The 12,493-nt window shown below is 40.8% G+C and overlaps 1 protein-coding gene across 3 annotated transcripts in view; it reads right to left on the minus strand.

Annotated features, from left to right (window-relative positions):
• Window positions 1-31: 31 nt before the first annotated feature.
• Window positions 32-12,493, minus strand: part of Herc4 (HECT and RLD domain containing E3 ubiquitin protein ligase 4) — a 72,125-nt gene continuing 59,663 nt past the window's right edge. For 2 of the 3 annotated variants that reach the window (XM_032889161.1, XM_032889162.1), the window contains 9 exons: window positions 11,153-11,251; window positions 9,856-10,023; window positions 9,280-9,423; window positions 6,213-6,379; window positions 5,927-5,993; window positions 2,858-2,940; window positions 1,797-1,980; window positions 1,116-1,218; window positions 155-754 (listed from right to left, as the gene is read on the minus strand). In XM_032889161.1, coding sequence (XP_032745052.1) covers window positions 546-754; window positions 1,116-1,218; window positions 1,797-1,980; window positions 2,858-2,940; window positions 5,927-5,993; window positions 6,213-6,379; window positions 9,280-9,423; window positions 9,856-10,023; window positions 11,153-11,251 — 1,224 coding nt within the window. In that variant the 3' untranslated portion in view covers window positions 155-545. Of the gene's footprint in view, window positions 755-1,115; window positions 1,219-1,796; window positions 1,981-2,857; window positions 2,941-5,926; window positions 5,994-6,212; window positions 6,380-9,279; window positions 9,424-9,855; window positions 10,024-11,152; window positions 11,252-12,493 lie in introns of all 3 variants that reach the window. The other variant, XM_032889163.1, reaches the window with a different exon arrangement.

Below are 12,493 nucleotides of genomic sequence, written 5' to 3' on the forward strand. Positions count from 1 at the left end.
CAGGACTGAGAGAAAAAGGTTAAGTCTTAGGTCTTCATGGACATTTATTGTAGCAAAAAGATTGTTTCTACCATGCTTTCATAGTAGAATCTGCAAGTCAGACTGAATCATAATTTATAACCCTTAAAACTCAGTTCAATAGAAACTACTGGTATCTGAATGTCACTATTTTATTACAAAATCTTTATTTACAAAATGGAAAAATAATCAAATGACTATTGGCAGGCCCATGGTTTGTTTTGTTTTGTTTTTAACCCAGTGATTGAAGCAACATTTCCATGCACCCACACATCAGGTCATTTCTGAAATATGCAAACTCTTAAAAATTACTGTTAGTAAAACTTTAATGTATTCACAATACTTGTATGTTTATGAGGATGGTACAATTCATGGTTCTGTACAGTTTTTAATTTTTGGCTTTCATCAGTACAGTAGTGAACAATTTTTAGGCAAGAATTACAGAAGTAACTCTTCACTGCTGAATTCACAAGAAAAACGAGTAGTTTGATGCCTTTGCACTAAACAGAAAAGTCAAAACTCCAAGGTTATATTAAACTGAAGCCTTCATTGTGATCAATAGCTTGGATCAGTTTACATCGTAGGGTTTCTTTCTCTGTATATTTTGGGAGATCTAGAAGATTAAAACAGGTATGGGAAACCGGGAGATAGCTCTCACCACCTCCTGTTGACTGGATGACTAGTTTCAGACTCTTCATACCAAGAATAGGAATTCGATCACTACCTGTCAAAAATACTGCCAAGGAAAACGATTTAGACAACACAGTCTTAACTTTGCATTCATTATCTAAATAATGAAGTACACAATACATTCTGGAAGAACAATGGCAAAGTATTTTGGATTGGATCTTTTTGGAAGAGTCATTTTGAAACACTGAAGTTCTCTTGGGGAGTCAGGCTTCACTTGCTAAGCTATGTTTCCAGCGCTCTAGTCCTCCAACACTGAAACAGGACTTCAGGCAATTGCACAGACTTCACTTAAGCTCACAACTCTAAGGGGACCTGACATACTCTGTGTCAGTATACAGATACATAAAAGTCTTAATAACAGACTAAACTGATCTAGAAGAGAACATGCAGTTAGAATATATACTTACATAGGAATTGTTTCTTCTTTTCTAGTGGTAATTCATGAAATACTTCCCAAAAAATTTTTATCGTGGGATGTTCTGCCCAATACTCTCCTTTGTATTCTGTATTCTAAAAATAATACAACCATTAAGGATATAAGCACATCATTTGCATTTTACAGTTTGAAAATACTGACTCTCCAGAAAGAGAAAAGACAATAAGTCAATAAGAATTTACTAAAATTGTTAAACACCAACATGGGATTGGGTAAAAGTTCCTTATATTATTTTCAGGAAGACAAATCAGAATGTTTCTACTATTTTTTCCCCCTTTTAAAACAAAAATGGTAAGAGCAACAAGTCTTTTCCTTTGTAGTCCCCTCCTCTCACCAGGGGTGGGCACCAGTTTACCACAGAAAAACAGGGAAACAAAAGTCTTTTTTTTTTTTTTTTTTTTTTTTTTGGAGCTGGGGACCGAACCCAGGGCTAAATCCCCAACCGCAGAAACTAAAGTCTTAAGCATGGATAGAAAGTCACTCAGTCTCAGGGTAGGGTTCCTCTAGCACATTTCCCAACCACCTCACCAATGCTACCACAGAGTGCATTGTAGGGCAGGAAACCACAAGGATTTTGTACACAAGGGAAGGGCAAAAAAAGCACACAAAAGGGCTTTTCCTTTTTAACAAAGGTTGGTTTTTCCCCCCTTACCTTCTCCAGTTCTTTCCAATCATAATTTGTATTCCCAATAACCATAGCTTGTAATTCATTGGGCTGGAAGAGCAGAAGAACTTTTCCTCCACAGACCTTATGAAAGCCGGCATGGAAAGCATCAAATAAAGATGCCACTGATTTATTGAATATGTAATCCACATAGGCATCAACAAACTCCTGCCTAGAAATAAAAACAATGGTCACACGCACCATTTATGGAGAATATCCAATACTTGTAAGCTACTTTCTCATTATGTGTAAAAAGAAATCAATCCAAAACCACACCAAGCCCTATTCCTCCTTCATTAAAAATAAAAACAGGTGTGATGACATACATATTTTATCTCCAGCACTTTGGAGCTCTGATTCTAGGCCAGCCGAGGCTATGTAGAGACTTAAAAAAAACCAAGCAAACAAAATCATCTTAAAGATGATCTTGAAAGAACACTTATTACTATCTATTTCTTGGTATTTCTTCATAGGAATATTGTATAGCTTCTTAGGGCAGACCTGCTGTGACAGTATTTTTTGGTGATTTGGGAATACTCCGAAATTATTTGATAGCTATTTTTCATTAGAAATAGCCTATAAGTGTCTGACCCCCCTAGCCCCCCCCCCCCCCCCCCCCCCCCCCGGAGCTGAGGACCGAACCCAGGGTCTCTACCACTGAGCTAAATCCCCAACCCCCACTTAGCACTTTCTAAGAGTGAGTTTAACTCAGCATCTGAACTGCTATCTGCAAAATAAACTGGTGTCTTCTGGGTATTCCAATCCATCTTTCAAACCATGTTTGTTGTTTCTTCTCATTTCTCATCTGTCATGTTCATTTCCTTCCTTTAGCGATTTCACGAGCAAAGGAGTACTACTTTCCCATGAAATGTTCAAATGTTATGGGTTTTTTGTCCTAGCTGGATCAGAGCATCTGCCTGCTCTTGCCCTCCTCAAGTGTGCACCACATACAATGTACAATACTGTTTTCTTTCTTGTGCCACTTTTAGTAACATTAGAAAATGCCTACTAACCCTCATCATTTGCAGAGTCCAGTGCAATCCACTTACCGATTCTGTTTGTTAACAGCGGTGTCTGCACCATTCAGAACCAGCTCTTTCACTTCTGTTGCACCAAAATTTTCAACTGTGATCTAGAAATTTTAAAAAAGTAACATCTTCTTTCATTAAATATACAAACTAACAAATATGAGTCAAAACTATGCTACCAAGAACCTACTTACAAATTCTCAGATCCACTGGATCCCACCTTTTCTAGTAGTCTGATGTCCCACAGCAGTCCAGGGTCTGGTTAGCTAAATACAGGCACTTAGGCATGCCTCATAACAAATGACATGTGAGGCTGACAGGCTGCTGTCCCACTTGCCCTGGCCCTGCACTTTCCCCACATGAGCCATGTGCTTTTGTCACACTGATTTGATCATAGGTAGTTTTAATTTGGTTTATAAGGAGGTACATTACTAAAAACCTTTTATTCCTTTTACTAGTCTTTTTTTTAGTCCACAAAGCACTAAGGTGGGACTGGGTTGCCAAGTATGAATATATCCTAGCCTTTCAGTTCACTACCTGATAAAGGAGGAGAGAAGAACAACATGTATCACTACACGGGAATCAACAAACCTACCACACCACACACATCAACTCAACAAAAGGAAAAGAAAGTAATCAAGTTCTGAAAATGCATGGCAAGTGGCTCTAAAAACACATCAGAGTATGATTGATTACTGTATGATAGAATGGTATCAACAGAGGAATAAGCTGGAGAGAGCCAAACTACAGAAGCTGGAGAAACGATTCAGTGGGTAAAGTGCAAGCCTGTGAGATTGAGCTGGGTCCCCAACACCAAGGCTGTATCCGACTGGGACCACGCTCTGGCCAGTAGTCCAGCATGTGGAGGGACCCTATCTCCTCAAGCGTAAGCACAGTAGGAAGACATCTCAATGTCTCAGGAAGTCAGTCAGTGTACACACACATACACCAGTTAATGTTTGAAAAGAAGAAATGTCTACGTTCTCATATAGTTTTTAATAAAAGGAGCATGGAGAATCTACAACAGAGTATCAGGAAAAAAATGTTTGATTTGCCACCAACACACACACACACAGAGTCTTCCTTCCACCTCTGCCTTTTCAAAACAGGTCTTACTGTATAGATCAGGCTGGGCTTGAGCTCAAGAGATTTATTTGCCCCTGCCTTGTGGTTAAAAGTACACATCATTACATCATTAGGCCTGGCTACTACTTAGTTTTTTAATAAGATTTATTTATACCTGTACACTGTAACTGTCTTCTTCAGTCACACCAGAAGAGGGCGTCAGATCCCATTACAGATGGTTGTGTAAGCCACCATGTGGCTGATGGAAGTTAACTCTGGAAGAGCAGTGAGCTCTTAGCTGCTGAACCATCTTTCTAGCCTAGTTATTTTTTAAAAATAACTTCCTCCCAACTCATTCCTACCTCTCACACTGGGGTCCTCCCTGCCATAGTAAGCATTAAGAACTCAGAGTCCTTCTCAGAGGGCAGGAAGCTGAACTGCAAAAAAGACAGACCAGACCAGCGGCCTAGAGGAAGTTTAGGCCAGAGTCACTTGGTTGTGTGCAGGAACTCCAGGTTCCCAGCTTTTATGACCTGTCACCCATGTTGGGGTGGGTGGTCTTGGTGATGCAACCATCATTTCTGCTCCCGTAAGTAATTCCCTATTCATATTCCTGTAAGCAACCCTAATCTCAATGGTTCGCCAAGCTAGACTTTGGTGGTATCCATCTCTGTGGATGGTTATGGCCATTCAGGAGCATAATCCACACCTATAAAGAAACCTGACTCGCCCTCAGCAGAAGCCATCACCTGAGGTGTGTAGGTCTGTATGTGCAAATGTGTACCAGAGTGCTGGGACACTGCACCACGTACCTAAGTTAATGGCAACCGAATTGTAAGCTTCCCAAATGGAGTGCTATAAACTGAACTCAGGGTCCTCTGTAAGAGAAGTGAGTGCTGTTCTCTTGCAGACCCCAATAAGATTTTTTCTTGTGAGGAAAAAAAAAAAAATACCAATTTTACTTCTTAAACATGCACTGAATTTCCTTACAAATACACCAGACACCTTCCAATCTAAGGTCTGGCAAGATGGCTCAGTGGTTAAGGGTGCTTGCTATTGCAAGCCTGACAGCATGAGTTCACTGCATGGTGGAAGGACAGAACTGAGCAGTTAAGCAAGAAGAGACACATACTATTAGGCAGTCTTAAGCTCATTAGTAAAACTGTCTTTCGATTATCTTCCCATCTCTAATCGTTCCTATAGTCACAGGCTGAGAATGAATCCCTGGTGAGTCTCTAAGTTCTCTAATTGTAATCATCAAAATACCTAGTTACTGAAAGCACAGCAGGTGAACAGTGACTGACATGCAACTACTTCAGGTTTCTTCATCTGTAAATCAAGGATAAAAACAATTTCATAGGTTCACTGAGGAATGAATGAAATAATCCATGAACTGTGGCTGGCACAAAGTAAAAGATCAATAAATGTTAGCTGTAGGGTTAAGAATCCCATCTACGGGGATTACTGTCCTTCCAGAGGTCCTGAGTTTAAATCCCAGCAACCACATGGTGGCTCACAACCATCTGTAATGGGATCTGATGCCCTCTTCTGGTGTGTCTGAAGAGAGTTACAGTGTACTTGTATATAATAAATAAATCTTTAAAAAGAAAAAAATCCCATCCACGGGGCTAGAGAGATGGCTATGGTTATGAGCACTGGCTGCTCTCCCAGTGGACCTAGATTCAATTCTCAGCACTCAGATAACAGCTAACAACTGTCTATATGTAACTCCAGTCCCAAGAGATCCTGTGCTACATATTCACGCAGACCAAACACCCATAAAATATAGATCTAAATGTATATATTTGAATATACATTTAAAAAAATTGCACTGGTGGCAGAGGCAGGTAGATCTCTCTTGAGTTCGAGGTCAATCTGGCTACAGAGCAAGTTACTGGACAGCCAGGGCTACACAGAGAAACCCTGTCTCGGAAAACCAACCAAAAAGCACTTGGTCTTTGGAAGAGAGAAATCCTAAAGCACAGCTGTTAGATAGTGAGGCCAACCTACGTCTGCTCATCTTACCGTAAAGTTTAGACAAAATGTTTCCTCTATATCGTCCTCCGGGTAGTCCAGCAATTGTTGCATGCTTCTGCAAAAAACCAAACAAACAAGTACTTCTTTAAAGTGAACCGGTCGTTAATGACAACTCTGCTCATCAGTTAGTACACACTGGGCTGCACTGAAACTGTATTTATTTCCTTAAAATCGTTCACAAAAGCAACAAAGCCTGGTTATTCCTAGAAGAAAAGCTTCTAGTGCAGCCCTCTCCTCTGCCTCAGCCCTGCCTTAGCACTTTCTAACCACTCACCTCCCTACATCTGGCATCAGCTCTTTCAGATCATCCAGGGATGGCTTCCTTTTCAGTAGCTTCTTATATAAAGCCAAAGGGAAGTGGAGGTCCACAATAGTAAAATTATAAATTGCTAATCCACAGATAACACCAATTAAGTGGAACAAATCACTGTCTTCAAATGTCTAAAACACAAAGAAGAAAAAAGGTGAAAGTCTTGTCTTCTGAGCTAAATCTTGATTTCTAGTACTAATACGTTCTTCGTAATAGAAAAAAATTGAATACACAGAAAAGCAACCAATGAGAAAGCAGCTCATTCCTACTCCTGTCTCCTTGGCATGAACATCACTGGGTACAGTTCCATGCAATGTACTTTCTCTTTAGAACGTTGTTTATTAGCTGGGAGTGGGAGGACACAGCTTTGATCCTCAGCGCTAGAAGGAAAGGCATGCTCCATCACTCTCAGCCTTCAATGAAGAAAAAAAGTTTTAGGGGTCGTGGCAATTGGGAGGCAGAGGCAGGAGGATCTCTGTTAGTTCAAGGCCAGCAGGTATATATGGCAGTTCCTGGACCATCAAGATTAACAGACACATATATGGCTTCACAACCGACTCTCTCCAAACAAAAGCACTTCCATGTGGTTAAACATTAGATGTGCGCTGTTAGGCCTTGCCTGTGATGGCCACGGCTGTGAGTTTAATACCTGGGAGGGTGGGAATGAGAGGATGGCTGACAGACAACAAAAGCAAAATACCTTAAAAGAAAATTTGTTCTGGGTGCGTGTATATGTGTATGTGCATGTGTGTGCATGTGCATGTCCAAGACAACTGTGGCTATCATCGAGAAAGCTAGCAACCTTTGGAATATGGTCTCTCACTGGCCTGGAGCTCAGTAATGAGTCTAGACTATCTGACCAGTGGGCCCCAGAGATCACTTGACTCTGCCTGCCTAGCACTGGGGTCACACATACCTATCTCCATGCCTAGCTTTCTGCTATTTGTCTGAGGCAGGGTCTGGCCCAAAACTGGAATTTTAGATATAGCTTAAGTTGTCCTTAAACTCACCTCTTGAGTGCTGGGATTGCAGGCGTGAATCACTGTATCCTGCATAATTATACCAAGCTTTTGTGGGGGGGAGGGGAGGCGGGAGCGTTGTAAAGATTTATTTTATGTATATGGATGTTATTATCTGCATGTAGATCAATTCCCCAGAAGAGGACACTGGATCCCAGGATCCCGCAGGACTATTAACAGTTGTGAGTGGCCATGTGGGAATTGCACTCAGGACATCTGGAATAGCGGCCAGTATTACTTAACCAATGACCCATCTCTCTGCAGCCCTTATGCCAAGCTTGTTGAGTTGGTGGATGTTGGGGATTAATTTCAAATCTTTATGCTTCTAAGACATGTGCTTTATTACCAACTGAGCTATAAACACGACCCTTAAAAATATTAAAAAAAATTTTTTTAAATTCAAGGCTGAGTGCTAGAGCATTCCTTTAATTCCAGTGCTAAGGAAGATGCAGGTGGACCTGTGAGTTAGAGTCCAGTCTGGTTTACACAGGGAGCTCCAGGCTACTTGGAGGTGCATAGTGAGACCATGTCTCAAACAAAACAAATATATAACATACATCCAAGTTAATTATGGTGGTACATCCCTGTGATCCTGGCAACTAGGGAGGCTAAATTAAGAGTATCAGGAAGAAGGCAGGGGTGGTGGCATACACTGGCAGAAGCAGAGGATCTCTGCGAGTTTAAGATGAGTCTGGTCTACATGGAGTTCCAGAATAGCCAGGGCTACATAGAGAGACCTCACTTCAAAAATAAAGTAAGGTACAAAGCTTCTTCCAGTATCTTTTTCTGTAAATCTGGTTTAGAATTATACAGACATTTTATATACTTATAAAACTAAATTACACTAAAATAACCAATTCCAAAAACCCTTAATCATGTTCACATTGATAAACTAACCATAATAATCAAAATAATAGAGTTCAACTATTTCAAATGACAGCAAACACCTTAGCTATCTATACTTTAAAGATGAAATAAATTGGGGTTGGAGATTTGGCTCAGTGGTAGAGCGCTTGCCTAGGAAGCGCAAGGCCCTGGGTTCGGTCCTCAGCTCCGGAAAAAAAGAACCAAAAAAAAAAAAAAAGATGAAATAAATTATACATTAACTTAAAATGTTTTTATTTCCATGTCCATTATAATATTGAGGCTATTGTTTGGCTGTATTTTTAAAGTCCTGAACATTTTGCAGAACTACCAGAGTGCTGAGGATGCTTGACATGATCCCACCCAGGAGCCCCTGAAGCCCTCGATAGATAGGACAATGAGGGCAGGCATCAGTGCAGAGAACTAAACAAACTGAGCAAACAAAGACCAAGACCTAAGCTGCGACCACTGGAGGACGCCAGCAAACGCTTGGACAGGCCCATGAACTGGATGCCTACCGAATGAATGAGGCCAAGCTTCTCTCTCTATACAAGCATCCAAGACAGTGTAATTACAGTGCAGTATTTTGTAGTCCTCAGAATTACCCTAAGCACTGAACAGCAATAGCTGCTATCCTCACACAAGACAGCCAGCCTCTTTCAACCAAGGCTAAATATAAAGAAATTTATAAACTGTATAGGTGACTCAGAAATTTTTTACAAAACAGAACCCAAACATTTCCTGTAAAGGAGCAGCTGGTAATATCTTAGTAACTATCAACTATCTCTGATGGGCATGTGTCAAAGCAGTCATAGCGAACAGGTGGCTTCCTGTATTAAAATATATGGTTGGAAGCCTTGGCTCACATACTATAGTTTACTGATCCTTATTCTAAATTATATGACATCAGGGATCTCTAATGCAATCTCCGCAGCAAGAGAAGCTAATAAAGTAATTACCACGCAATTTTCTAAACTGAAATACTCAGAAGGAAAATTCATCATTTTAAAGCTGATTGTTCAATGTGTAAAATACAAGGCTGTGTTTTGACAATAAGTCTAAACATCCCTAATTTCACGTTGTAATAAAGCAGACCTCTGACCAGAAACAAAGATATAAAGAAATAATTGTGGTAGATGGTCAATTACCTTATCTGAAAACCAAATAAGCCTGGAATCTTCATAATATCGAAACATGCCATATTTAGGATCCAATAATTCCCTCATGATGAGCAAGAAAAATTCTTTGCGTACACCTCCAGCATCAACAGCATCTTCTCCAACAAATATAACCTAAAACAGGGTAGTGTGAGCACTGGACAGACGATGAACAGCCAAGACCTGGGCACATGCTATCCACTGCTAATACAGTTCAGCGACCTATAGTCTCAAAAGTCGAATAGATAATTTACATGACTCAGTGGTCAGAAGCAGCCACTGCTCTCGCAGAAGACGCAGGTTTGGTTACCAGCACTCACTTGGTGGCTCACGTCCATCTGCAGCTACAATTACATAGGATCTAACCTTACTTTCTGACCTCTGCAGGATCAGGCCATGTACAGGGTGCACACATACATACAGAATAAAGTAAGTCTGTAATTAAAAACAAAACAAAAACCACACACACACACACACACACACACACACACACACACACACACACACACACACACCCCAGAACAGCTTTTACATGTAAGTTCCAATTTATACAAAGTGTTTACTTACTTTGAGTGGCTTTTTATAATCTATATTCTTGGTTTTCCTGAGGACTTCCATTGCATCTCCTACAATATTCTCTCTGCGAACAACCAGAATTAAGCAAGGATTCACAGACTCAATCACTGGCAGAAAAAGAGAGGAGACATTCTGCCTATGGGCCTGGTCAATAGCCATCTAGAAAGCAAACAAACACACAAATAAAGCAGGATTTTATTTTACTTTCAGGTAGTCGTATTTAACCTGACCTTGCTATGAAGCTGAACATGGACAGAGGTCTGAATGTGAATGACAACCCCCATAAGCTCATGTACTTGAATACTTAGTTCCCAGCAGTGGAGGTGGACTATTTAGGAAGGATTGGAGACGTGGCCTTGTTGGAGGATGCCTATTACTGTGCATGGGCTTTGCGGTCTCAAAAGCCCACCTCAGGCCCGGCCCCTGCCTTCTCTGCTCCTGCCTGCAGACCAGGATTAGACTGTGGAGCAGCTGCTTCGGTGCCTTGCCGTCCACTTTCTGCCACGGCGACTCCCCTGCTACAACTGCAAGCAAGTCCCCAACCAAATGCTTTCCCTTTGTTAAGTGTCCAATCGCTGGGTAAGGGCTAGGATCACATGCAAGCACCAATGCCCAGCAATTTTACTTATTCTAGTTAACAAAGTTATGAGTTTCATTGTGTTATCATTTATATACATATATACACACAAACATAAAGTACACACACACACACACACACGTATTGCTCCTCATAAAACATTTCCCAGCCCCTACCAGCAAAAAAAAAAAAATTATTTATATATTACCAACCTCAATATAATTTCCCCCTCCTCCCTTCCTTCCTTGCACTAGGGTCTCTGTAGTACTGGCTGTTTTAGACCTCAGTATATAGACAGAGCTGGGATTACACGGGTGTCACCATGCCGGGCTCAGGTCAATTTCAAACTCTTTCCATTTAAGCGATGAAGTGCCTCTGCTTCTACATTGAACTTTTTTTTTTTTTTAAAAGATTTTATTTATTTATTGTATATAAGTACACTGTAGCTGTCTTCAGACACTGACTGCTCTTCAGAGGTCCTGAGTTCAATTCCCAGCAACCACATGGTGGCTCACAGCCATCTGTGATGAGATCTGGTGTGTCTGAAGACAGCTACAGTGTACTTGTATACATAAAATAAATAAATAAATCTTTAAAAAATAAAAACAAACAAACAAAAAACTCCACCACCACCAACAAAATATAAAAAAAAAAATACAGGCAGTTTTAAAAAATATCCCCACATCAAATTACCACCGCACTAGCACTCACCTGCATTTGCAAGACTGCGTCTGTCTGTAGCAGAGTAGTCTTTGCCTGGGCATCAAATACAAATGGATATGTACAAATTGTCACAGGGATATCTGCCAACTGGAAGAGAGGAAGTGAACTCATCAGTTCAAGCTGGCTCTGGTGTGTGGGTGCTGTCATTTTTGGTAAAGATGATCATCACACTCTTGGTTCATTACCTGGAGTAGTTGGAAAACTTCAAAACCATCACTCATTTTTGACTACATGATTTTTATTCATTTTATATAAGGCATCAGAATGAACCAGCCCATAAAGCTGCAGCCAGCAGCTTGTTAATGAACTTAAGGCTTTGTGAAGTGCTCAACCACTGGATCACATACATCCTTAGCCCTTTTGGTTTTGAGCCCAGGCTGGCTCTTGAGTTTGTACCTTCACTGGGATAACAGTGTGTGCCACAACTGAGTTTAACGTAAAGATGGTAGGTACTGAAGTAGTAATCCCCAGGGGAATTCTGTTTCTTTTGGATTTTTGAAACAGGGTCTATCTATAAAGCCCTGGTTGTCCTGGAACTACGTAGACAAGGCTGGCCCAGAACTTAAGAGATCCACTTGCCTCTGCCTCCTGAGCGCTGGGACTAAAATCGTGTGTAATTTTGTAGGAATAAGTCTGCAGGCATTCTGGCATCATACATAGCACATATGTGGAGGTCAGAGGTGAGTTCTTTCTTTCCATCAGGTGTGTCCTAGGGACTGAACCTAGGCTCTCAGGTGTGGCAGCAGGTGCCTTTATCTGCTGAGCCACACTGCTGGAACTTTTACAGAAATGACATTTAATTTTTTTTTAATTTTCCATTTTTCTGTGCATCCAAACATTCCATAATGTATGCCTGGAGGTCAGAGGGCAGTCTGCAATAGCTGTTTTCTCCTTCCAGCATGTAGGTCCAATGGCAGATACCTTTACCACTGAACCATCTCCATATTCCTCAATCTTCATTTCCATACAACATCACTATAGATCTCTGTTTAGCTCAGTGGTTTCAACCTTCCAATGCTGCGACCCTTTAATATAGCTCATGTGGTGACCTCAAAACAGTTATTTTTTTTACTACTTCATAACTACAGTTCTGTTACTGTTAGGAATCATAACATAAATATCGTTATTTCCAATGATTTTTAGGCAACCCTGTGACAGGGTCAGTTTTTACCCACAGGTTGAAATGCTGGGTTTAGCTCCTATAGATAATGTGCATACAACATTTCAAATGATTTTAAGTCCTGACTGTGTTTTCAAACTGTGTTTTCACTTCCCCTCCCCACAACACAAAGTCTTACACTGCTGGGGATTGGGCATGGAGCCTTGTGC

Source organism: Rattus rattus, chromosome 18 (genome assembly GCF_011064425.1).
Source record: "Rattus rattus isolate New Zealand chromosome 18, Rrattus_CSIRO_v1, whole genome shotgun sequence".
NCBI classification, from domain to species: Eukaryota; Metazoa; Chordata; class Mammalia; order Rodentia; family Muridae; genus Rattus; species Rattus rattus.